At 46.2% G+C, this 27,776-nt stretch overlaps 1 protein-coding gene across 1 annotated transcript in view; it reads right to left on the bottom strand.

Annotated features, from left to right (window-relative positions):
* ABCA12 (ATP binding cassette subfamily A member 12) overlaps window positions 1-27,776 on the bottom strand; it is a 111,961-nt gene that overhangs the window by 50,202 nt on the left and 33,983 nt on the right. The window contains exons 16-22 of the mRNA XM_066575618.1: window positions 23,644-23,840; window positions 22,544-22,701; window positions 14,190-14,426; window positions 10,562-10,694; window positions 9,373-9,625; window positions 7,315-7,398; window positions 6,647-6,740 (exon numbers count right to left, since the gene is read on the bottom strand). Of these exons, the coding sequence (XP_066431715.1) occupies window positions 6,647-6,740; window positions 7,315-7,398; window positions 9,373-9,625; window positions 10,562-10,694; window positions 14,190-14,426; window positions 22,544-22,701; window positions 23,644-23,840 (1,156 nt within the window). The remainder of the gene's footprint in view (window positions 1-6,646; window positions 6,741-7,314; window positions 7,399-9,372; window positions 9,626-10,561; window positions 10,695-14,189; window positions 14,427-22,543; window positions 22,702-23,643; window positions 23,841-27,776) is intronic.

The following is a 27,776-nucleotide window of genomic DNA, read 5'->3' as shown; positions in this document are numbered from 1 at the left end:
CTCCCTGGAACCCACCGGCGGTACATAGAAATATCCCATTGCATTGCCCAACACAGCTGAGGTAGTAATGTCGTGCTTAATGCAGGTGGGCTTCGGCCCACACTGCATGCCCCAGTCTGACTGGGGTTCTTTACAAGTGGAAACAGATGCATTTATAATTCCCTGTGGACCCACAGCATGGGTGGGTGCCAGGAAGTCACCGGCGGTACATAGAAATATCCCATTGCAGTGCCCAACACAGCTGAGGTAGTAATGTCGTGCTTAATGCAGGTGGGCTTCGGCCCACACTGCATGCCCCAGTCTGACTGGGGTTCTTTAGATGTGGAAACAGATGCATTTATAATTCTCTGTGGACCCACAGCATGGGTGGGTGCCAGGAAGCCACCGGCGGTACATAAATATATCCCATTGCAGTGCCCAACACAGCGGATGTAACGTCAGCTGTAATGCAGGTGGGCTAAAAATTCATTTGATTACACTGTAGGCGAGGGCCCACAAAAATTGCTGTATCAACTGTACTAATGTACATCAGAAAAATTGGCCCTGGCCAACCAAGAGGGCAGGTGAAACCCATTAATCGCTTTGGTTAATGTGGCTTAAGTGGTAACTAGGCCTGGAGGCAGCCCAGTTTAACGAAAAATTGGTTCAAGTTAAAGTTTCAACGCTTTTAATAGCATTGAAACATATAAAAATTGCTTAGAAAAATTAGATGAGTGAGCCTTGTGGCCCTAAGAAAAATTGCCCGTTCGGCCTGATTACGTCAGGTTTCAGGAGGAGGAGCAGGAGGAGGAGGAGGAATATTAGACACAGATTGATGAAGCAGAAATGTCCCCATTTTGGATGGTGAGAGAGAACGTAGCTTCCATCCGCGGGTGCAGCCTACGTATTGCTTACGTATCGCTGCTGTCCGCTGGTGGAGAAGAGAAGTCTGGGGAAATCCAGGCTTTGTTCATCTTGATGAGTGTTAGCCTGTTGGCACTGTCGGTTGACAGGCGGGTACGCTTATCTGTGATGATTCCCCCAGCCGCACTAAACACCCTCTCCGACAAGACGCTAGCCGCAGGACAAGCAAGCACCTCCAGGGCATACAGCGCGAGTTCAGGCCACGTGTCCAGCTTTGACACCCAGTAGTTGTAGGAGGCAGAGGCGTCACGGAGGACGGTCATGCGATCGGCTACGTACTCCCTCACCATCCTTTTACAGTGCTCCCGCCGACTCAGCCTTGACTGGGGAGCGGTGACACAGTCTTGGTGGGGAGCCATAAAGCTGTCCAGGCCCTTAAAGACTGTTGCACTGTCTGGGCTGTACATGCTGCTCGATCTCCGCACCTCCCCTGCTACCTGGCCCTCGTAACTGCGTCTTCTGCCACTAGCGCTGTCGGATGGGAATTTTACCATCAGCTTGTCCGCCAGGGTCCTGTGGTATAGCAACACTCTCGAACCCCTTTCCTCTTCGGGAATGAGAGTGGGAAGGTTCTCCTTATAGCGTGGGTCGAGCAGTGTGTACACCCAGTAATCCGTAGTGGCCAGAATGCGTGTAACGCGAGGGTCACGAGAAAGGCATCCTAACATGAAGTCAGCCATGTGTGCCAGGGTACCTGTACGCAACACATGGCTGTCCACACTAGGAAGATCACTTTCAGGATCCTCCTCCTCCTCCTCCTCCTCAGGCCATACACGCTGAAATGATGACAGGCAAGCAGCATGGGTACCGTCAGCAGTGGCCCAAGCTGTCTCTTCCCCCTCCTCCTCATCCTCCTCATGCTCCTCCTCCTCCTCAATGCGCTGAGATATAGACAGGAGGGTGCTCTGACTATCCAGCAACATACTGTCTTCCCCCGGCTCTGTTTCCGAGCGCAAAGCGGCTGCCTTTATGGTTTGCAGGGAACTTCTCAAGATGCATAGCAGAGGAATGGTGACACTAATGATTGCAGCATCGCCGCTCACCACCTGGGTAGACTGCTCAAAGTTTCGAAGGACCTGGCAGATGTCTGCAAACCAGGCCCACTCTTCTGAAAAGAATTGAGGAGGCTGACTCCCACTGCGCCGCCCATGTTGGAGTTGGTATTCCACTATAGCTCTACGCTGCTCATAGAGCCTAGCCAACATGTGGAGCGTAGAGTTCCACCGTGTGGGCACGTCGCACAGCAGTCGGTGCACTGGCAGATTAAACCGATGTTGCAGGGTGCGCAGGGTGGCAGCGTCCGTGTGGGACTTGCGGAAATGTGCGCAGAGCCGGCGCACCTTTACGAGCAGGTCTGACAAGCATGGGTAGCTTTTCAGAAAGTGCTGAACCACCAAATTAAAGACGTGGGCCAGGCATGGCACCTGCGTGAGGCTGCCGAGCTGCAGAGCCGCCACCAGGTTACGGCCGTTGTCACACACGACCATGCCCGGTTGGAGGCTCAGCGGCGCAAGCCAACGGTCGGTCTGCTCTGTCAGACCCTGCAGCAGTTCGTGGGCCGTGTGCCTCCTATCTCCTAAGCTGAGTAGTTTCAGCACGGCCTGCTGACGCTTGCCCACCGCTGTGCTGCCACGCCGCGCGACACCGACTGCTGGCGACGTCCTGCTGCTGCTGACACATCTAGATTGCGAGACAGAGGTTGAGGAGGAGGAGGAGGAGGAGGAGGGTGCTTTAGTGGACGAAGCATACACCGCCGAACATACCACCACCGAGCTGGGGCCCGCAATTCTGGGGGTGGGTAGGACGTGAGCGGTCCCAGGCTCTAACTCTGTCCCAGCCTCCACTAAATTCACCCAATGTGCCGTCAGGGAGATGTAGTGGCCCTGCCCACCTGTGCTTGTCCACGTGTCCGTAGTTAAGTGGACCTTGCCACTAACCGCATTGGTGAGGGCGCGTACAATGTTGCGGGAGACGTGGTCGTGCAGGGCTGGGACGGCACATCGGGAAAAGTAGTGGCGACTGGGAACTGAGTAGCGCGGGGCCGCCGCCGCCATCATAGCTTTGAAAGCCTCCGTTTCCACAACCCTATACGGCAGCATCTCAAGGCTGATAATTTGGCGATGCGGACGGTTAACGATTGAGCGTGCGGGTGCGTGGCGGTGTACTTGCGCTTGCGCTCCAACACTTGCACTAGCGACGGCTGGACTGTGCGGTGCAAGACATTGGTGGATGGGGCCGAGGACAGCGGAGGTGAGGGTGTGGGTGCAGGCCATGAGACGGTTGTGCCTGTGTCCTGAGAGGGGGGTTGTATCTCAGTGGCAGGTTGGGGCACAGGGGGAGAGGCAGCGGTGCAAACCGGAGGCGGTGAACGGCCTTCGTCCCACCTTGTGGGGTGCTTGGCCATCATATGTCTGCGCATGCTGGTGGTGGTGAGGCTGTTGGTGGTGGCTCCCCGGCTGATCTTGGCGCGACAAAGGTTGCACACCACTGTTCGTCGGTCCTCAGGCGTCTCTGTGAAAAACTGCCAGACCTTTGAGCACCTCGGCCTCTGCAGGGTGGCATGGCGCGAGGGGGCGCTTTGGGAAACAGTTGGTGGATTATTCAGTCTGGCCCTGCCTCTACCCCTGGACACCGCACTGCCTCTTGCAACCTGCCCTGCTGCTGCCTCCCCTTCTGAAGACCTGTCCTGAGTAGGCGTTGCACACCAGGTGGGGTCAGTCACCTCATCGTCCAGCTGCTCTTCCTCCGAATCCTCTGTGCGCTCCTCCCTCGCACTTACTGCCCTTACTACTACCTCACTGCAAGACAACTGTGTCTCATCGTCATCGTCCTCCTCACCCACTGAAAGGTCTTGAGACAGTTGGCAGAAGTCCCCAGCCTCATCCCCCGGACCCCGGGAACTTTCCAATGGTTGGGCATCAGTGACGATAAACTCCTCTGGTGGGAGAGGAACCACTGCTGCCCAATCTGAGCAGGGGCCCGAGAACAGTTCCTGAGAGTCTTCCTGCTCCTGAGCATGTGTCATTGTAGTGGAGTGAGGAGGCTGGGAGGAAGGAGGAGCAGCAGACAGAGGATTCGGATTTGCAGCACTGGACGGCGCAGAACTCTGGGTGGATGATAGCTTGCTGGAAGCACTTTCTGACATCCAGGACAGGACCTGCTCACACTGCTCATTTTCTAATAAAGGTCTCCTGCGTGGACCCATTAATTGTGCGATGAATGTGGGGACGCCAGAAACGTGCCTCTCTCCTAATCGCGCAGCAGTCGGCTGCGACACACCTGGATCAGGAGCTCGGCCTGTGCCCACACCCTCACTTGGGCCTACGCGTCCTCGGCCGCGTCCACGTCCTCTAGCCCTACCCCTACCCCTACCCCTCAGCATGCTGTATTAATAGTGATTTCACAGCCAGGAAATAAATTGGCGCAAGTCTGCAGGCCAAATAGAATTTTTTCCCTGCTTTTTACAAGGAACACCCACACTGCGTGTATTCAATGAATACTAAGTTTAATAACTGTGTTGTGGCCCTGCCAATTTGTCCCAGGACTGCAGTGATGCAAAGTAATTCGCTACCTACAGCAGATCAGGGATTTCCCATGCAGAAAAAAAATTGCCAAACGCCTGCGGTAAAACGTAGCTGACTGCGTCTGATTTTTTCTGAACGTTCAGCGCACAGCACACACATACACAGAGCCCTGAGTACTGTCAGAGGCAGGCCAAATAGAATTTTTTCCCTGCTTTTTACAAGGAACACCCACACTGCGTGTATTCAATGAATAATGTATGTCTTCTGGCCCTGCCTACACAATTCTATCCCTGTAGTATTAATGCCGGGTGCAATGCTCTGCACAGCCGGTTTTGAGAGAAAAAAAAAAAAAATGCAACACTGCTAACAGCAGCCTGGACAGTACTGCACACGGATAGATGTGGCCCTAGAAAGGACCGTTGGGGTTCTTAAAGCCTACACTAACTCCTAACACTCTCCCTGCCTAACCCCCACTTCTGTCCCTATTGCAGGGCGCAATGCTCTGCAGATCCAATTTTGGAAAGAAAAAAAAAAAATACTGTGCTAACACAGTACTGCACACTAGTAGATGTGGCCCTAAGAAGGACCGTTGGGGTTCTTGAAGCCTACACTAACTACTAACGCTCTCCCTACAGCAGCTCCAGCACGATAGTACTTTCCCTCAGCTAAGTCACAAGGCATGTGTGGCGAGCCGCGGGAGGGGCCGATTTTTATACTCGGGTGACATCTGATCTTTCCAGCCACTCACAGCAGGGGGGTGGTATAGGGCTTGAACGTCACAGGGGGAAGTTGTAATGCCTTCCCTGTCTTTCAATTGGCCAGAAAAGCGCGCTAACGTCTCAGAGAGGAAACTGAAAGTAACCGGAACACCGCGTGGTACTCGTTACGAGTAACGAGCATCCCGAACACCCTAATATTCGCACGAATATCAAGCTCGGACGAGTACGTTCGCTCATCTCTAATGATAACCCCTTCAGGACCAGATATTTTTCATCGCCACCTTCCTAAGCCATAACTTTTTAAGTTTTCCATTAATATAGTCGTATGAGGGCTTGTTTCTTGTGAGACAAGTTGTAATTTATAATGGCGCCATTCAATGTACCATATAATGTATAGAAAAATTTTAACACATTTTTAAGGGAGAAATTAAAATGCAATTGTTCCATTTTTTAGAGGGGAGGTAGTTTTTGCAGCATTTACAGTGCAATAAAAATGACATACCATCTGCAGTACTGAGAAGTCAGAAAAAGACATGGCCGCACAGACGCTGGCGAAGAAGGCCGTCTGTACACACAGGTGCGCAAGGTCACCCACCGCGGTCAGGGCCAGATGGCGTGTGCATGAGGCCTAAGGCCATGTTCACATGGTGTGATTTGATTCGAAGTACATTCAGCATCAAATGTATATATTATTCCCTTCCTGATATGGATTCTGTGCAATTGCATATTGTGTTTTCCACAAACAGGTTAGCACCATTATACAAGGCTAATCCATGTGCAGATTCGCGGCAGTGGTAAATGAAAATTTGCAGCAAAAATCTGCTCCTACATGCATGGTTGTCTGCTAGGGATCTACATTGAAATCCATGCTAGAGCAAAAAAAAAAAAGGATTTGACAGTGTGAACATGACTTTAGAGTTACGTTAATATTTTTGCTGCATATGCATTTATACAGCTCTTATTATACTTAATGGGAGTTGAAAAAAAAATGTTTATCTTACATTTAACGCATGTCTGTATGTAGTTTAGCGTTTGGCTCCCTCCCACCCTGGTCCCAAAGCAGCATGTGGCCTGCCTTTATGGTATGTACCACAGACAAACATTCTTAAATGTGCTTCAGGGCTTATTCAGATAGGCGTAAATCGGTTGGGTTTTCACACCCAGCCAATATATGCTGCCCCTCTCTGCAAGGGGAGGAGGCGGGTCGGGAGCTAGTGCATTGAGCTCCCGCCCCTCGCTACGGTTTGCAATGGGAGGGGGCTGAACTTGGCGCTGCCCCTCCCATTTCAAACAGTGGCGAGTGGCGGAGAGGAGGCGGGAGCTCAGTGCACTAGCTCCCGTCCCGTCACCTCACTTTGCAGAGAGGAGCAGCGTATATCAGCCGGGCATAAAAACACGGCCGATATACGTTCACGTGAATAAGTACTCAGGTCTAGCCGCTACCATAATAATTCCAGATCTTCCGGTCAGAACAGAGCACACCAGTCTCATTAAACTTACCCCATATCCGGTTGAGCAGTTGCAGTTACCATACGTGAGTGTCTGGTCGCCCGTATAGTTCCATGACCCCAAGCTGTCTTCAGCCAAGCATTGCCTACAAGAAGAGGAACAGATGTAACACGTCATTCCACAGGGGTGTTTTCTAAATATCTCAATGTGTGACCCATTATGCTCGGAAATAGCGTTTTTCTACTTCATGTTTTATTACATTTTGGAATTTAGGACTGAATGAGATATTTTGGGTAGCATATTTTAATATTTTCTGACACAATGTATTTCATGTAATGTTTATGTGCAATTTATTAATACAGGTCAGTGGGGATAATATTTGAATAAACATCACATTCTGATGTCATTACCTGGTGAGTATACAGAGATGAGTGGCGCTGCATGTATACTACTTATCTCTTCCTGTGGCAGGTCTATCAATTTCGCAGGAAGCCCCTCCTTTTGTGTCATCCAGGGAGGGGCTGGTAGAGTTTGTGTGCTAGGTGCCAACAAGCTTTTCTACCTTTTGCCAGGGCATTTAAGAACTGAACTAGGGCAGCAAATTGAATTTTTGCTATACGTGAAGGAAAGCCTTACTATACCTCTGTATAAAACTAAAAAATAATTGCTAAAATTAGTTAAAACAGTGGTTGACTAAAATATTGCGCTACTGTGCTTACGTGTTTTTGTTCAAACAGGTGACGTCAATGCCAGGAAACGAGTTCATTGCATTCATCAGGCCTTCACTTGAGTTATTAGAAATTCTACAAAATGAATGAAAAAAAATAGAAAAACATAAAAAACTGTATAAATTTTGTATCATCGGAATCGTACTGAGCCAGAGAATATTGTTATCACATTATTTATTGTGTGTGCTGAAACGCCATAGAAATGAAATCCAGAAAACAATGGCAGAATTTTTTTTCCAAATCCACCTAAAAAATGATTACATAGTAATACAATACATTATGTGCACCCTAAAATGATGCAGTTAAAAAATACAATTTGTCTTACAAAAAAAAAAACACTCATAAGGCTATGACAACGAAAGAATCAAAAAGTTATGGAATGCAACAATGCAAAAAAAAAATGAAAAACTGGTTGGTCATTAGGGCATAAAATGAGCCCATCGCTAGGGGGTTAAGTAAAAAAAAGGAAAAAAATTGCTGTTATAAAGAGAGCAGTATTTTCTGATGAAATTCTGGGCATCCATGAGAATTAGTTTGAGTAACAGCGTGGACAATAAAATCGCCTAAAAAAACTAACTTAAAAGTGTCCACCCTTCTGAGCCCTGCTGTATTAAATTGTATCCCTCAGTTACCAGTAAAGTCAGGGACCTGTGGTCTGAAATCTTCTGGGGTAATCCCCTGAGCATCAGATGAATCGGGTTCCCCTAAAGTGGGAGATCTTGGACACCTTCTCAGGGTTACAAGGGGTTTGGACTCTTGATGGTGAAGAAGATAATGGCAAAAAAGTGGAGTCATCTTCACTTGCTGAGTCTGACTCAGACGCAATTATTGCATAAGCCTCCTTCGCAGTAAACCTCCTGCAGGCCATACTATAGATAGATAGATTTATTAAACACCCAAAAAAGCACAACATTTTTTTTTTCATTGGGTGGGTGACCACAGGGCACTGGATGATCACTGGGATTGGTGACCACAGGACGGGTCAGGAACACAGCAGGAACTTTTTATTTATTACACTGACAGATGTGCTGACAGTACACTGACTAACCACACACTACACTATACTGACTGACCAAGGTATAGGTAACTACAGGACAGGGAGATAGGGATGGGAACACAACAGGAACCTTTTTCGGTCTTTGAATTTTTTTTTTACACTGACAAGATTTTTTTTTTTACACAGACTGCTTTTGAGCAAATTTTGAGCGATAATCGTTGTGTCTAAATGGGCCATAACTCTATACTGACAGACTGATCCCACTTTACTAACTACACTAACATACTGACAGTTCACACAACACTGACTAATCACACTTTACTAACTACATTAATATACTGATCACACTACACTGCCTACACTAACACCGATCGCTATATTTTTTTCTTTTTTGGACACAATTCTCTCCTAAACCCTCTCTCTCCAGCCTCTGATAACACACTGTGGTGGTGGAGAGAAAGCTTGCATTATAAATAACGTGAACTCGGGCTGCTGCACTCTGATTGGTCATTCAGTACTGACAGACCAATCACAGTGATTGCTGGGGCAGAACCACTGTGATTGGTCCCCTAACAGCAGGTAGTGATAGGCTGCTATGTTAGCAGCCATCATTGCAGTGTCGCTGCGATTACCACTTTGGTGACACTTTAAAAGCACTAAGTATCATGCACCCATGATGTAAACTTGCGTCCTGTGATGTTAAGGGGTTAAAGATATAAATCATGGTATACAATATTAATGGTCTACATTTATAAGCACTTTCTTTACACATTTATCTAAATTATATATTCCTATCAGATAGCCGTTTTTTTGTTTTTTTTTAGCACTTCAGATGCAAACTACACCTGATTGGTGCAGTCACTACTGTAGTTTTCTGTCCTATTTTGTATAAACCCAACAGACTGCTCTTAGGACAGAACATCTCCATAACAGTGTGCCGTGCAAGGGCCATACTGAAGCACTGTAGAATGAAGCCGCATGGACTCTACGCATTTCTACAGGAGACTTTCATGATGCCCAAGTTGACAAAAATAAATTGAAGTAAATCTTACCCAAACACTACGGCTTGCTCTGTGGTGCCATACAACTGAGGAGACAATAAGAGCACTGGGTACTTTGCATATCCTATTGAGAGGGATCCCAATCCCATGGCAGCGATGACAAATAATACCGGAAGCAGAATTTGAGAAATCAAACCCTTCCAGTTCCTCTTGGAATTGTGGAACCTCTTTATAAACATGGCCATTATCTTCTTCAGTAGCAGCATGAAACCTCTTAAGTTTTCCGTCTTGGCCAGTGGTTGATCTGTGCAACATACAAATACAGTTTGATAAGTGTAGACTTGATAAGGATTGAAATTAATCGATAACACTATTAGACCACATTGATCATCTATCCTTAATGTACGATTGCAGGGGGTCTGACTGCTGAGATCTCCAGGAATCATGAGAATCATGCATCACAATTCTCCTTAAAGAATGGAGCGACAACAACCATGGCCGCATTCACTGCTAGGGAACACATCACTCCACTATCTCTTACACAGTGAATAGAGTGGTGACACGTGAGTATTGCGGTTTCATTCACTAGGGGAATTCAGAATGTCTTTCTCATGATCTCTAATGGTCCCAGCAAACCGACCCCATACATTTATCATCTATTCTGAGGATAGAGAAAAAATGGTTTTTGGTGGAATAATCCTTTTAAGAAATTAAACAAGGTTATTTGATACCTTCTTTCGGGTGCCCATACATGGCACTTTACAGCTGTGGGTAGCACACATGTTTTACAGTGAATTGCCAGCCTGTATCTACACTTGCTATTGTTTCCAGTATAGGTTTTGCTTGGCAATTAGAGGTTAAAAGAGTGCGCTACCCATGACTTGGAAGCATTGAATACAGGTACCTTTAGTGATACTACTGAATCACTAGATGCTGCTTTATGGGTAAATAGCTCTAAAATGCACTTAATGTCTGCAGTATATTATGTAATGGTAAGGCCGACTACTGATGCATAATACCACTATTGACATTTTGCAAGATGTGGCTCTTTTATGGCCCTGCAGTACTTCTTACTATTTTCATCTATGATCTGAGTGTTGGGTTTCCACTACAACTAATATCTTTAGTGTTCTGGAACCTCGCTTCTATTGATGCTCATTTCACCCAGTACTATGCTTGTCTATAATATCTTGCGATCTAACTATTGCTACTGTATGGCTATAGTTTCCTTGCAACTTACCACCCCTGTCTAAACAATTCTGTAAGTTTGTAGAAGATCCATCATCGACTATAAGACTGCCCTGGTTAGAGTTAGGCGCAACGTTTGAAGACAGATCATCTTCATCCAGCCCATCAGTTAGTTTTAAGAAAACCTACATAAAAAAGAAATGCAATTAACCAGTGTATTGGATATAGTAGTGGCATAGGCTGGGCTCATATGAACGGGTGTGCCGATGTGCCGCGCACGAGCACGTAGCAAGTACACCCTGCAATGCTGAGCTATCCAGATTCCTCAGTATTTGCTGAACACCTATTCCTGTTTTTCTGCACTATATACTATTTAGTGGCATTAGTTATGCTTGCAGTATGGCAGCTTTATCTGCTTAAACTGTATAGTGATGCTATTTATTCACTACATAGTGAGGACACTGATTGCGTCTATTAAAGGAGATGTCCCGAGGCAGCAAGTGGGTCTATACACTTCTGTATGGCCATAATAATGCACTTTGTAATGTACATTGTGCATTAATTATGAGCCATACAGAAGTTATAAAAAGTTTTATACTTACCTGCTCCGTTGCTGGCGTCCTCGTCTCCATGGTGCCGACTAATTTTCGCCCTCCGATGGCCAAATTAGCCGCGCTTGCGCAGTCCGGGTCTTCTCCTCTTCTCTATGGGGCTCCGTGTAGCTCCGTGTAGCTCCGCCCCGTCACGTGCCGATTCCAGCCAATCAGGAGGCTGGAATCGGCAATGGACCGCACAGAAGCCCTGCGGTCCATGAAGACAGAGGATCCCGGCGGCCATCTTCAGCAGGTGAGTATGAAGACGCCGGACCGCCGGGATTCAGGTAAGCGCTGTGCTGTTTGTTTTTTTAACCCCTGCATCGGGGTTGTCTCGCGCCGAACGGGGGGGGGGTTTAAAAAAAAAAAAACCCGTTTCGGCGCGGGACATCTCCTTTAAGTACGTGTGCCTCTATTTGTAAGTGTGTGTATGACAAAGCTGAGTTCTATGTTATTACTATTGTAGAGGGGCACTACACAGAATGGAAGCAAGTGCTGGCCCAGCTACAAATAAGCTGGGATGAGGAAATTGAATAATATGAAGCTCAGATCCAGGACCTGAATCAGACTCATGCGCTAGGTATCAGGGAACTGTCGAAACAGTTAGAGCAAGCTTAAAAAAAAGTGAAAGAAACCTTGGAAGAGGTCAAACAGGCTGTGGAAATAAGTGTACTGAGCTGACCCATAAGGTGAAGGTACTATTGCAGGACAAGCAGGAGTCTGAAGACAAGAGAAAAACAATGGAGAGGCAGCTTCAAGAGCTACAAATATAAATCATTAAAGGTGACAGAGTGCAGACAGACAGGTCTAAAACCCAGTTCAGACAGAAAAGAAAAAATGATTTTGTTAAAGAATCTGGAAAAAGTTACAAGTAGTAAAGTATGCCAAATTATGTTTACAAAGCAAGGCTGTTGAAGCTGAGAAGGTCTCAGAAGGCAGCAGAAATCTTGGCAGAACTGCAGCAAGAAAATAATGACCTCAAAAAGCAAACCCAGAAAGTGAAGAAACAGTTTGTCCAACAGAAGGTAATGGTAGAAGCCTATTACAGGGATGCTGGCTCCAAAGACAAACACATCAGTGAACTGAAAACTACCAAGGAAAAATTAGATTCAGAGGTAAAGGAAAGAATGCTAATGGCTCTAACCAACGACAATACGCTACTAAGAGAAGAAGTAGAATTAATACAAAGTGAGAAAAAAATAATAATTATAGAATGGATGCAAAGAATGAAGAGACTGGGTTCAGACTTAACAAGTGCTCAGAAGGAGATGAAAATCAAACACAAAGCATATGAGAATGCAGATGGGGTTCTGATTCAACGTCTTCAGGGAGCACTAACTGAAAAAGAAACAATGGAATCTGGGCTCCATAAACTCAGAATGAAAATTTCTGGAGGAGGCAGCAGTCAGGCTTGTCAGAAAAAGCTAAATGGATTGAAAAGTGAATTAGAGACTATAACCCATAGAAGGAGCATGAGCTACAAGAGGTGGAATCACTCACCAGCCAGGAACTGGAAGACTACAACGAGAAGGTTCTTAGCATGGAGGAGCCCTTCGAAAGACAATTTAAAAGTTTTAACAAGCCATTGCACACTGAAATGGAGGACTTGGTTAGCTCCAAGGATGATGTTGGAAAGAGTGTACATGAACTAGAAAAGTCTAAAAAAGCCTTGGAACAGCAAGTAAAGGAAATGAAGATTCAATTAGAGAAACTTGAAGAGGAGTTACAAGCCACAGAGGATACAAAGCTGCGCTTGGAAGCTCTGAGGGCACAGTCCGAGGGAGATCTGCACAGATGTAATGAGCAGAGTGAAGACGAGAAGAAAGAACTTGTCAGACAAGTATAAGTAAATATGCGACAGTGGCTGGAAGAGGCAGTGCAGAATACACGCGATTTTGACAGCCAAAAGAATAAAGCTGAGATAGTAAAAATAGAAAGAGATCCCCAAGCCTGGAGTTTTGACCCTGGAGTGAAAAAAGCTGTGATAAGGCCTACAGCCTTTATCAAGGAGGAAGGGGGGGGGGGTGTAGTGGGGCACTACACATAATGGCCTGCAGGGGGCAACAGACAGGCATTCTGGTGCTTGAGACAAGGAAAAACACCCACAGGTGTGGACAGGAAGTAGGTTATAGGTGTTCATTCCTGCTACATTCAGGGGAAAAGTAGGCTGGAAGCCAGAGAGAGACCTGGGCTGAGAGCCAGAGCAAGAGGTCCAGAGAGAGACCTGGGCTGGAAGCCAGAGAGATGTCCAGGGAGAGACCTGGACACCTAAAGACTGATTGTGTGCCTCAGGAAAGTTATGTGAAGAATTCCTGAGGAAGGCTGTGTGAAGTTGCCCTGGAGTTAGTTAGTTATCTCGCTTGGACGACGAGGGTCCGTAGCGCCGATCTAGAATGACCACGACCAAGAGCATTGTTCCATTCACTGTTGATGCCGGAGGAGGTACCGTTGCCTATCTGTTGCACCCACGAGTGCTGCGGACGACCAGGGGGCCTCCGCCATCTGGCAGGGGGTCGTCTCTCGATTTTCATAGCAATTGCTGGGGTTAGAGCACTGTGGGCCGAAACAGCTTCTGACAGCGTGCAACATGACCAAAAAGTGCGAATTGTCTCCTTGTTATTGTTTTTGTGATTGACTCAAGCCCCGTGCAAGCCTGTATCTCGCTGTTTCTGATGAAGTCAAACCAGAGCCTCATTAGCCAGCCGTATTCGAGGATCCTGACAGGCCTTCACAGCTACCGTAGCGGCCACCGTACTTCGTCCTGTCAGGCAGTCCCCTACTTGACTGTTGCCCGTCTCCCACGATGAGGACGTGAGGTTGGACTTTTGGGAGCGTGGGTGAGAAACACAGTTGGACTGTTTATTAAAACTCTGACTTAAAAGAACATTTAAGGTATTTGCTAAAGAGCTGTGCTGAAACAAGCTGATATTGCTGTGAAGGTAGAATTAAATAAGAGTTTGGAGTTTAACCTATTGGTGTCTACCTGTGATGTGAGCGAATGATCCCAAGTTGTTACACTATAAAACGGAGACTTGTACATATGGTTATCTTGACCTTAAGCAGAGTAAATATATTGTAAATGCTTACCTCTTCTATGGTGGTGTCCGAGATGCCATAGCAGCCAATATGGAGGTCATTCAGTCTAGTATCCAGATTATGGAGGAGTGAAAGATAGGCACCTGATATCTCTTCTCTGAATGGTGGGAGGACGTACACTAGTTCCCCACCAACATCTTCCTTCAGTTTTGCTTCTGGGATATGTGATTGGATTAAAGCAGTGACATTTTCCGAATTGCAGGCGTTTTTATCTTTCTGATTAGAAAACTGTAACAAAAGATGTTGCATTTTTACTTTTAGTGTAACTTCAGTTTAGAATGTCAGGAGCATCTTGTGATTTTTGTCATGACTTAGTTCTCACTTAAAAGAGGGTTTTGGTGTGAGGGGTATAAACCTGAGACCGTTAAGAAACAAACTCTTCGCGCACAATGAATAGAACCCATTGATTTTGATAGTTCATCCTCACTTTCCTTTATACATTCTGCACACATGAAAAAAGAAGCACAGCATGCTCTATTTCAGTGCGCATTTACACACCAAAGGCCCACAAATGCGCACCCAATACCCGGGGTTATTACGCAATACACTGTGCAATATTGCAAGAAAAAGAATACATCTGGAACTAATTAGGCTAAATAGCCTTTTAAATTGGGGCATAGCTGTGCCCCGTGCCCATGTGAAATGTGCCCGTCAGCGCAAAAAGTACAGTAAAATGCACAGAAATGTATGCAAATGTGCAGCAATCACTGACCCACATGTAGTATTAAAGGGGTGGTCTCGCGAAACCAAGTGGGGTTATACACTTCCGTATGGCCATATTAATGCACTTTGTAATGTACATTGTGCATTAAATATGAGCCATACAGAAGTTATTTCACTTACCTGCTCCGTTGCTAGCGTCCTCGTCTCCATGGTTCCGTCTAAATTCGCTGGCAGCTTGCTTTTTTAGACGCGCTTGCGCAGTCCGGTCTTCTCCATTCAGCACGAGCTGCTTCAGTGTGCTCCCCGCTACAGCTCTTCTGCGCATGCGCAGACGAGCTGTCACTGCTCGGGAGCGCGCTGAAGCGGCCATTCTGCACCATCCTCTGTTAGAGGAAGGTGCAGAAACTGGAGCTGCCCAGCGGAGAAGCCCAGCCCAGCCCAGCAGCCCCGAGAAGCCTCCCAGGTAAGTGATGGGTCGGGGGGGGGCTGCCGCTGCGCCGGGCTGCGCTGCCGCTGCGCCGGGCTGTGCTGCGCCGGGGGGGCTGTCGCTAGGCCGGGGGGGGGCTGTCGCTAGGCCGGGGGGGGGGCTGCCGCTGCGCCGGGCTGCGTCGGGGGGGCTGTCGCTAGGCCGGGGGAACTAGCGCTGGGCTCCGGAACCTAGCGCTGGGCTCCGGGGCCTTCACCTGGGCTGAGGGTCTAGCGCTGGGGAGCCGGGGGCTAGCGCCGGTTACCTGCTGTCTGGTCGGCGGCTGCGGGGCGTCTGGTCGGCGGCTGCGATGCGTCCGGTTGCCATGGAGACACAGCTGGCGGCGTCTCGGGAGCGCGCACGTCGGGCTGCAGCGAGCGACGGGGAAAGAGCCGGCGGCCATCTTGAGGAAACTTTTATAACTTGCTGAAACGCTGGAACGGTAAGTACGAACCAGCTAGAAATGTCATTTACAGGGGGGCTTTGTAATGTATGTTTAATGGGGGGGACTGGGCAAAAAAAAAATTAACTGCTTCCTCGAGACATCTCCTTTAACTATGATTCATACTCGTGCATGTCGCAACGCACAAATCTTGCGTGAGATTCTCAGACATTTGAAACCGCGAGTGCGATGAGAGGTTTCCCATTAAAACAATAGGAAATACTCCGCAATCGCTCGCCACGGGGAGGATCGCTTTTTTCCTGTGATGCGAGGCAGTTTTTATACAAAAACGCCTTGCATCTGCAGGGAAGTGGCATGTTGGCGAGCGCAATATCAGGCCGAGTTTCACAGCTCGATTTTGCACTCGCCCCTGTGTGAAATTAGCCTCAAGCACATACTTGTCTATGTTATATAAATCATTATTTAGTTTATGCCAAGTTCCAATGTTCCGTTAGATGCAACAGACGACTAACAGAATAAGGACGTAAATGCTACAGTGAGGACAGCTTAACCCCTTAGTGACCAAGCCTGTTTGCGCCTTAATGACCAGGCCAAATTCTGGAAATCTGACATGTCTCACTTTAACATAGAATAACTCTGTAAAGGTTTTGCATATCCTAATGATTCTGACATTGTTTTTTCGCCACATATTGTACTTCATTTAGGTGGTAAAAATAGACCAATAGAATGTGTGTATATTTATTAAAAGCACCACAATTGGGAAAAACTTGAAAAAAGTTTTTTCACATTTTCAACTGCAATATGTCAATTATTGCAAACATACTATACAAAATTTTGATAAGCTACGGTATATATTTCCATCTGTTTACTTTATTCTGGAAGCACTTTGGAAGAACTAGTTTTTTTTTATCCATTCAGGAGATGTACAAATTTAACATCAATTATTAACATTCCCCCATGATTGCTAACCTCCTCCATGTGTGCTGAAAACGCAACACTTTTTCGGGGGGTATTTCTTTACCTCAGTGGCAATGATGGTGTGTAGAAAGTGGTGCTCTGTGAGGCTTCATAAGCTTGCTGAGGTGTGGTGGTCTCAAACAGAAGGCGCTCAACAAGCTGCTCCTGGAACTGCAGGAAGGCAAGCGTTCCTGGGGCTTCTTCTAAATTACGTATTACAGGTAGCGGTCTGAATAATGCCGGGCTCACACAGCCGGATGTGGAATCCGCATGGGGAGGTCTGCACTGGATTCCAGCTGTGAGTTCGTCTGTGGCGCTGCGTACAGCCATGTAATGTACTGCGCATAACTGCGTACTCACGCAGGCGGTCATGCGCACTACACCTTTTTTGTTTATATTTCCTGTGCCATAGCTTAGCGATGATACGGGAACCCGTAGCCTGTTCGCAATGTAATTGCGTATGGGCTGTGGGTATATCTTCTACCATGGAGCACAATGGTCTCTATGTCATGGATATTCGTGGTAAAATAGAACATGCTGCATTCCGTTTTCTGTGAGTGGATTACGTAATTCCAATTTGGTAATGTGAGCGAAATTGTGTAATCCAATGTATTTGATTGATCCGTGTATTACCGGGAAAAAAACACATGCGGAATCAACAATTCCTATCTGGTCGAGTGAGACCGGCTTAAGGTAGATCTCTACCTTTTTATCACGTGACCAGGGACCGCTCACTGAGGCCACCGGTCACTGCTCCAGGCTCTTGGCTACCCTTGGTAGCCAGGAGCAAGGAGATTTAAAATTTCCTGTGTTCCCCGGCTCATGCGTATGTGTCTGTCATTTTGCATGTACATGTGTAGAAGCCGGGGAAGGTCCGTGGGGGATGATCACATCGGGGTTCAAATGCGGAGGCCTCTGGTAAAACGTTTTATCTTCTCTCACCGATCGCATATGTTATCGCCATTATCTGTTGGACAATGGCGATCACATGACCACAGCCCTCTGTCACTGCGCCAGGCTCTGGGCTACCTTTAGTAGCCAGGACTAAGGAGATTTTAAATTTCCCGGGGCCTCTCCAGCTTCTGTGCTTGCGTCAGCCCTTTTACCGACGGCCGCATGCATAGAAGCTGGGGAATGATCCGCGGATAAAGATCCAGTCGGGGACGTTGCCAGAGGCCTTAGGTAAGTAATTTCACCTCCCCTCACAGATCAGATCGGAGGTGAAACTAACTTTTTTTACTTTTACGCGTACCATGGCCCCCAGAAAAATCTCCAGGCTCTCGGCTATGTTTGGTAGCTAGGGGCAGGGAGATTTTAAATTTCACAGCAATCATCGACTTTTGCGTATGCGCCCGCCATTTTGCCGATGGGAGCAAGGGCAAAAGCCAGGGTCAAAGTCCGTGGATAAATATCCCACCGTGGAACAAATACGGGGGCCTTGGTATTTAGTTTCATCTCCGCTCACGGATATGATCCGTGAGGGGAGATGAAACAAACTTTTTATACTTTTTTTAACTTTACATGATCCTTATTATCCATTGAATAACGGCAATCCTGTGATCAGGGACTGCATACCGCGGCCCCCAGTGACATCTCTCTGCTAGCCGAGAGCAGCGAGATTTAAAATTTCCAAGGCTCACCGGCTTTCTACGCATGTGCTTGACAATTTACATCTGGCGCACATGCGAAGAAGACAGCGTCAGGTCCTAAATGCCGCGGGACATCACGGAGGATGGAGGTTTCAGCTCTACTCACGGTCCTGGAGATAAAACTTTAAGTTTATTTAACTTTTTTTTTTTTACTTTTATGCGATCGCTGTTATCCATTGGATAATGGCGATTGCATGATAAGAGGTCGCACATCGCGACCCCCGATGACAGGTCCAGGGAGCTATCACACTCCACAACCCCGTGGCTTTAGTCTACAGGGCGAGCATGTTTTTATGGCCCTGTAGATTAATGCCCAGACACCTAGGACCTGAAAACAAGTATGGGTGGTCACTAAGGGGTTAAAGGGATCTAAAAAATGGCCACTGATTGCAGCCTGTGAGAAAGCTGTCCTAGAGTGTAACTAAGATGGGTTCATGAAGCTTGAGAGGTGGGCAGTACCTAAGGGCTCCTACCCACTTGCGTTTTTTAACGCTGCGATATGGCTGCGTTTTTAAAAGCAATTGTCAATGGGACGTTCTAATGTTAAAAAGCACCACAAGTTTGTGCTTTGCGATTTTTGTGTGATGCGTTTTTAACATTAGAAAGTCCCATTGACAATTGCGTTAAAAAAAAAACGCAGTGTTAACGCACCGTTAAAAAAAACCAACTGGGTAGGAGCCCAAACACCACAATGTTAATTCCTGTGAGGCTGAGAGAAATACAGAGTGTGATGTTAGGCTCCTCTCCTGCTCATTCATTCGCGGTCTACCCTCTTCTCTCAGGTCTCATTAACCAATCCTAATTTCATTCCAGGCTGGGTTTCAGATGGCAGCAATTTTGTTATTTTTCTAGACTACCCCAGTCAGTGCTCTCATATCCTGTTCACAGACTGGACCAGAGAATATACGTAGTATACTAATATAAGAGTGGATTTACACGAGCGAGTGCAATATCAGTAACGAATATTAGTGCAAATGCAATGTGTTTTGCGAGAAAAATCACATTGCTGCACTTCCAACATGAAACTCACATGAAAATCACCCATGATTTCCTATGGGAGCAAAAAATGCATTGCATCGCACTCACATAAAACTGGCATGTACATGCAAGCTCAATGCGATTTTTTTTTTTTCTTTCTGCTACCATAAGGAAGAATGACATGTTGCTTTGCTACTTCTTGCAGCGCTGTGAGAGAAAAATCGCACATGTAAACAATAGGTTCTTTTCGCGTGCGATTTCTGTGCATCTCACAGAAATCATGCAGGAAGATCGCATGTAAATGCAGCCTAATATGTACAATACTTAAAGCATCAAAGGCTATTTTCCAACAACCTCCACTTAAATAATTCAATCACAAAATTCTTTTATGCACAGACTGATGGGGCTATGAAAGTAAAGTCAGAATCTGCTACTTGTCCTGGCGCCCACTTATCATATTTTTATGCATGCACGATGCATCATTATTCTGCCTTTGCTTTTATTTAATGCTAAGTTGGAGAAGAAGACTGCGGAGCAGAAGCATTGTTAACTCTTTTCTGGTAAACCTCAACTAATGTTTTCTGTAAAGCCTCTTCATTTTATTTATAATTCGTCCGACTAATACATATAGACCACTGCCATAATGACAGCACTGACTTGTATGGATGAGCTGCAATCACATGAATTCATGGATGTCATGGGAAAGTGCCTTAGTTATCACATTTGTTCTTACTGAGCTGCATTCATGTTTAATGTCTGCTCATCATCCATCGTTTATGCGGCATAAACGATGGACGATGAGATGATCGCTCATTGTTCAGTATAAATAGCAGCCGTATTGAACGGCTGCCATGTTAAGTCAATGGAGAGGGGCAGGGGAGAGAGGAGAGAAATCTCCTGCAGCCTCCCCACTCAGAGCCAGCGATACTAGTTTCAGTGCAGAAGCACGAGAGCTAGTATGTGTGGGGGCGAGTGTTGAGCATCGTTTATCCTATATTCGTGCTGTCTTAATGGGCCTTTAGACTAGAAAATGTCTTATTTCTGATATAAACGCAAAATGGATATATTAAGAAAAAAATATACATATATTATATATATATATATATATATATATATATATATATATATATATATAAAATTATATATATATGTGTGTGTGTGTGTGTCTATAAACTAAACTGAACAATGCGGCTCTGATCACACTGGCTCTTATTTTTACAAGACTTATGATGGATCCATATGGTGACTCAAACTAGTGCATCCCACTGATTCTTAGGAACCTTCCACACAGGACGCAATTACGTTGCAGGTAAATCCACAGCTGTGGAATTCCACACCAAAATCCACAAGTCTACCTGGAGTTGAACCCGCATGTACTTGTTCAATACACTTGGTGGCTTCAGAGCATTCAAAATATAAGTACAGGTTTTTTTTTACACCAACAGTTGAAATAGACTTTTAGTCAAACGATGCCTATTTTTTCCCTCCTTTTTTGCTCAATATCTGAGGTGAGACTGTGTTGTGAGTTTTCCTTTTTACATTTAGGGATTGCTATTCCTGCTTATCTCTTAATATCCTTTTCCTACAGTATGGTATTACCTCTCTGGCTGACGCACTCCATGAGGTAACGCTGTCTGAGGCCATCTCTGAGGTAACGCTGTCTGAGGCCATCTCTGAGGTAACGCTGTCTGAGGCCATCTCTGAGGTAACGCTGTCTGAGGCGATCTCTGAGGTAACGCTGTCTGAGGCCATCTCTGAGGTAACGCTGTCTGAGGCGATCTCTGAGGTAACGCTGTCTAAGGCCATCTCTGAGGTAACGCTGTCTGAGGCCATCTCTGAGGTAACGCTGTCTGAGGCCATCTCTGAGGTAACTCTGTCTGAGGCCATCTCTGAGGTAACTCTGTCTGAGGCCATCTCTGAGGTAACTCTGTCTGAGGCCATCTCTGAGGTAACTCTGTCTGAGGCCATCTCTGAGGTAACTCTGTCTGAGGCCATCTCTGAGGTAACTCTGTCTGAGGCCATCTCTGAGGTAACTCTGTCTGAGGCCATCTCTGAGGTAACTCTGTCTGAGGCCATCTCTGAGGTAACGCTGTCTGAGGCCATCTCTGAGGTAACGCTGTCTGAGGCCATCTCTGAGGTAACGCTGTCTGAGGCCATCTCTGAGGTAACGCTGTCTGAGGCCATCTCTGAGGTAACGCTGTCTGAGGCCATCTCTGAGGTAACTCTGTCTGAGGCCATCTCTGAGGTAACTCTGTCTGAGGCCATCTCTGAGGTAACTCTGTCTGAGGCCATCTCTGAGGTAACTCTGTCTGAGGCCATCTCTGAGGTAACTCTGTCTGAGGCCATCTCTGAGGTAACTCTGTCTGAGGCCATCTCTGAGGTAACTCTGTCTGAGGCCATCTCTGAGGTAACTCTGTCTGAGGCCATCTCTGAGGTAACTCTGTCTGAGGCTATCTCTGAGGTAACTGTCTGAGGGCTGCCTCAGGTCTTCCTCAAGGAACGGTCTCAAGTCTCTCTGTGGACACTGCATGAGGTAACTGTATATGTTGTTGCCTATTCCTCACCTTGGCTTCTCCTCTTTGTCTAGTACTCATTCACTAACTATGTGTGGGAGCACAAAATGGCTGATTATCCCCTATCATGTCATTTAACAAGGAGCAGCCACCATCTGTAAATTACAATATAGTAGTCAGTACACACTATTTGACATTGTAATACTACTGCAAACATCATAGCGCATTATAACAGATCACATTAAAAGGGAGTAAACTTTTGGGGTACAAAATACATATTTCTGGGTAGCGCATGTGTAGGGGAGGCAGGAGGAATAGCAGTCAGCATTCATCTGATAGTGACTGAAGGTGTACAGGCAGCATGTGTCAAACATACTGTTTTCTGGAAAAATACCGCTGCAGTTTTTGATACATGTCTGCATACAAAGCTAGAAGTGGGTCCAGCAGGTGGGAGAAGTATACGTTCTTACCTTATATTTCTTATTCCTTTTGAATCTACTTCTGACTTAGGCTCAAAAACTGCACAAAAATCTGCAACAAAAACAGCAGCATTTTTCTAAAAAGCCCTAGAGATTGAATATGGAGATTGATATTCCTCGTAGCCCACCATAATATTATTACCTTCCTTGTGTTAAAAAGGCGAAAAAGCTAAACTGCTAATTGAAGACATCACCATTTCCATGCCATACCATATTACCAGATCAGGAATGACTTACCTTTTTAGTGAGAGTGAGACGATACCCGCTTCCAAATTTCTCTTTTAGGAACCTCGGGGTACCACTGCACTTCAGACCTCCCTTCTCAAGGAAAGCAATGCGATCACTGAGTACTTCCGCCTCATCCAAGTGGTGGGTAGACAATATGATTGTTTTATCTGAGATAACACAGAACAAAAGAGTAAATCTTGCTATAAATACGGAATACATTAAACTTGTGTAGCGCTTTATCTATGTACCCTATGCATGTTTATGTATGTATTCAACAAAGGAGATGTTCAAACTGCTGATTCTTCATGTTCATTTAGATGCATTTTCCATGCTGAAAGTAGTGTGAAATCAGCTTAAATTCTGCCTTTCATTAATAGCCTTATTATAATGTCCTTAAAGGGGTTCTGTCACTAAAAACGAAAAATGCTCTACTTATCTATTCCTCCCCCATCAGTCTACTTACCAGATCTTTACCTCCCTTATCTTCTCCTGTCTCCTGCAGTCCGGGGGCTCACTTCACCTCCACTTGCCTGATTCTGCTCCTTCCTGTGAGGTTACGTACATTAGGTTGGCAGTCCGCCAATGTACATTACGTCACAGGCCAGCAGGAGGACTGCCTATCTTCTTCAGAGATTGCTCATGCGAGCTATCTCTGAAATAGATTACAATTCCTTCCTAGGCAGTGAAGCTACAGCACAGGGATGTGACCTTCACTGACCCGGCCGGCCAGAAGGAGTTTGTGATGAGCAGCCTTCATAACAAGCTGGGCTCAGACTGCAGTGAGCTGACCTGGGGCACTGGAGAAGCTCAACCAGGAGAAGATGTGATAAGGAGTCAGACAGGGAAGGAATAGGTAAGTTTAGATAATTTTTCTTTTAATGACAAAACCCCTTTAATAGGAATCAATGCCATACTGTACAGCAGTTACTGGAAAAAAAGCTATGCTCAATTGAGTAATTGTCCTAAACGAGCACATTCGCTCATCTCTATTGATGATACATTTGGATATTTAATGTTCTATTTTTCTAGGGTGTCGTACCAACAGGATTTCCAGGCAGGTCTACCACATAATCTTTATAACAATTGTTCTTCTCTCTTTTGGTCCTTACCCTTTTTGTTTTTGGAAATGACTTCCCAGATACTTCGCCTTGAACAAGGGTCCACCCCAGTAGTCGGTTCATCTAAAATGACCACTTTGGAGCCACCAATAAGGGCAATGCAAATGGACAGTTTTCTTCTCATCCCACCTGATAAGGCCTTTACTGGTTTGTGGCGATGCTTGTATAATCCAGTGTCTTTCAATGTCCTAAAAACAAAGTATCAAGCGTGGAAACTCAATATTAATATGCCAAGACCAGAATCAGTATTACTCTGTGTCTTTATGGAATATAGTATTATGAGTATTACATATTGTCCAAGAAGAGTCTCATCGCTCTGCATACTTGTATTTTATTAAGGCTCATTCACATGGTCATATTTAGTTTTGGTCTGTGAATACGCAGCATATTTATAGACTGAAACTCTGCATATTCATTGTGTATCTAGGCTTGGTTACATTTTATTTGCGTGTGTATATTGGGTATTTCATGTGTGCAAAACAAAAAAAAACACACATAAGGTCCCCATTGATTTTATGTGTATATACGCAGTGAATACAAATGTAGCAATTTCATAAAGTTTGCAAAGGACAAATTCTACCAGGTGATCAGAACAGCCAAGCACGGACCTTCTACAAGGGAAAGCTGTACAGCTACAGCTGTTTCTTGTGCTTTAGAATTTTTTTTGTTTGGGGAGATGAAGGAAATGGAAACATGGCGGAAGCAGGAGAAGGAGGGCAGCAGCAGTTCCACCAGCAGCAACAGCACATTGAGAGCAGAGTGTGCTCCTTGTGGAAACATGAGAGCTGTAGCTCTGTATTTCTATATTTTTTATTTGGGAGAAGTAGGAGGAGAGTGGCCCCACCACCATACCACCACCAGCAAGAGCACCTTGAGAACAGAACATGCTCATTGTGGAAGGATGAGAGCTGTTTGTGGTGTGGAGGGGTGGGGGAGGGGAGTTGGAGGAGGAAAAATGGCAGAAGCAGGAAAAGGACAGCAGCACCACCAGCAGCAACAGTACCTTAAGGGCACATTGTGGTTTTTGATATAAATGTTTGCTTAGTGATTTGTGAATAAAAATTGCCAGCATGCTGACTAATCAGTGGAATCTGCCACGGGGGTTCAGAAGTCAGATGAAATCTATGCCTGGTTCATTTTTATAAATGTTGGGCAATCCACATGGTCTGTGGACAGGTGGAGCGTCTGTCGATTATCACACCTCCAGCTGTGCTGAACACCTTTTCTGACAGTACACTGGCTGCAGAGTAGGCAAGCACCTCTAAAGCCCCATTTACATGGGACAAATGTCAGGCAAACGATGTCCAACACTCGTCCCCGCACATACTCGCTCCCATGCTGTTGCACAGGAGTGAGTATCACTGGCTCTCTGACAGAGTGGCCAGCAGGGGGCTGGGGTGGCTGTTGGGAGATTTCTCTCCTCGTTCTCCTCCTCCCCTCTCCATTCACTTAACATAGTGGCCGTTCAGTACTGAACGGCTGCTGTTTACACTGAACTCTCATCGTTCAGGATCATCGCTCATTGTTCAGGATCATCGCTCATTGTTTAGGCCTCATGCCCACGGAATCAGACCTGGTACCCCCAGAGACCCTATGCTCACCTCTCCGGATGGGCTGTGACACAGATTCTCACGGTACTTCGGCGGTGCTCACTGCGGAAGTATCGCGGGACGGACGTCTTCCATTGACTGCAATGGAAGCCGTCTGTGTGATTTTTTTTGCACAGAATAGAACATGCTGCAATTTTCCCCCACAAGCGGAAAATCGCAGTTGATTTCCGCTCATGGGCAGGGGAAAATCGTTTAACACAGCAAGTCTATGGACGGACATTGCTGTGAAATTTGCGGCTGGTGTCTGACCACGAATTCCGCAGTGATAATCTGTCCGTGAGCATTCGGCCTTAAGCTGCATAAAATTCTGAACGATGATTGTTCAGTGTAAATAGCAGCCGTTCAGTACCGAACGGCTGCTGCGTTAAGTTAATGGAGAGGGGCGGGGGGAGAGCAAGAAGAGAAATATCCTCTAGCCGCCCAGCTGCAAGCTAATGATACTCGCTTCTGTGCAACAGCACGGGAGTGAGTACATGCGGGGACAAGTGTCAGGCATTGTTTGCCCGATAGTCGATCCCATGTAAATGGGGCTTAAAGTATGTCAATATCAGGGGACATGGTGGTGGCTCAACTTCTGCTCTCAGTTTCCTACTCCCGGCTCTGAAGCCTGCGGCCCAATTGTCAATTGTGTAGTAGAGTCAATTGTGGAGCGTTTCACATGCGTCAGAGGATCGCAAGTGTTTCCCATTGATTTCAATGGCAAACATCAAATCACACTCACATGCACTTCGCATGGCATGCAAGTGCCATGCGATGTCTTTTAAGGTCCCATAAGGCCGGCTGCACAGGGCCGGGACAGGCTCCACCGCGAAATTCCGCGGCGGAGCCCGTCACGGCGCTCCCCAGGAGACCCAATACTTACCTGCGGATCCGGCGTCCTCACTCCCACATGATGCTTTCCCGCCCACCTCCACAGCGTCATGTGACACGCCCACCGCGTCACATGACGCGGCCGGCCGCGTCATATGATGCGGCGGCAGTGGGCGGGGAAGCGTTTTCACGACGCTATCTTCCGCTGTGCTACAGCGGAAGATAGCGTGAATGGACGGCTTCCATTGACTGCAATGGAAGCCGTTTGCGTGTACACCCGCGGCAAATAGAACATGCCGCGGGTGAGGACGGGTGAATGCACGGTGCGTAATTCCGCACCATGAGCACTGAGCTATTAGGTTCAATAGAACCTAATAGCTGCGGGCAACGCAACGGATTTCCGCTGCGAATTACGCGGCGGAAATCTGTTCGTGGGAAGGAGGCCTTAAAAACAAGAAATATAAAGGAATACGCATCTAGAGTGGACATGGTGTCACATAGTACCTACCATTTATAATTTTATGATTTTTTTTTGTAATAAAAGAAGATTAAAGAAGTGTTTTTAACTCCTTATAGACCAGGCTGTTTTGTACCTTAAAGAGCAGACACATTTTAGGGATTTTACCTATGTGGTGTTTTAACTGCCCTATTTTTTTCCTTCAGCTACCAAAATTATTTGTGCTGCCTTTTTGTTTTCTGTGACACATAGGGATAATTTTAAATATCTTTTTCACTGACTTTTTTTTTGTTTTATTGGGGTAAACCCCTAAAAAAGGTTTTATTAACATTTATTTTTTAAATTAGTATATTTACGCTAAAATAAAGTATGGGAACGGGTTCCCATTTTGTTTCAGACGTTTTGATATATAGTATGTAAGGTTTTGGTTTACAGGGCGCATACGGCGACGGTTTTGGTTGACGTCAGCTTTGGGTTATTTTCTTTCTTATGTTATCTTATTTTTATTTCATTCTGTAACTTAGTTTTACTTATTTATGTAATTATATGTTTTACTTTCTACGTCCCTTATGACATCATATAAGATCTCTGGGAGACATTCACATGTTTTTTTGTTTTTTTATTATTTGACATTTTTTCACTCTAGTTGGAGCATCCATAGGAGCCCCAGTTACATGGAAAACATTCCCCTCTGGTAACAATAGTCACTGGCAGAGCTGTTCAGGGTCTGCTTGGGCCCTGTAGCTCTCCTGTGCCAGGGGAAATTTCGGCGGTCAAGTGACTGCCGGCTCACGTAGTGGAAAAAACACTTCTAGAGATGAGTGAGCACCCAAATGCTCGGGTCTGCGTTATTCGAATCGAGATTTTCGTAAAATTCGAGAGCTCTAGTCGAGTAACGAACCCCATTGACTACAATGAGAGACTCGAGCATTTTTGTATGTGGGACGCCGGGTCCTGAGCTTTTTTTTTCTTCTTGGTTTGTATGTTCTCTCTCTCTCCCTCCCTCCCCCTCTCCCCTCGTACTGCCAGCCAAAAAATTTGCCATTGACGTGCACGCTGCGTCGCGGCGGGGCCAAAACAGGCACGTCACAGCAGGGAGGAGCCAAACACTAGGGGCGGATTCGAACATGGTGTGATGCTCATTCAAGTAACGAGCACCATCGAGTATGCTAATACTCGAACGAGCATCAAGCTTGGCGGAGTACGTTCACTCAACTATAAACACTGCCACTTTTACTCTTTAGTAC

The sequence above is a fragment of the Eleutherodactylus coqui genome, chromosome 8 (genome assembly GCF_035609145.1).
Source record: "Eleutherodactylus coqui strain aEleCoq1 chromosome 8, aEleCoq1.hap1, whole genome shotgun sequence".
NCBI classification, from domain to species: Eukaryota; Metazoa; Chordata; class Amphibia; order Anura; family Eleutherodactylidae; genus Eleutherodactylus; species Eleutherodactylus coqui.
This window is presented reverse-complemented; position numbering and strand designations above follow the sequence as displayed.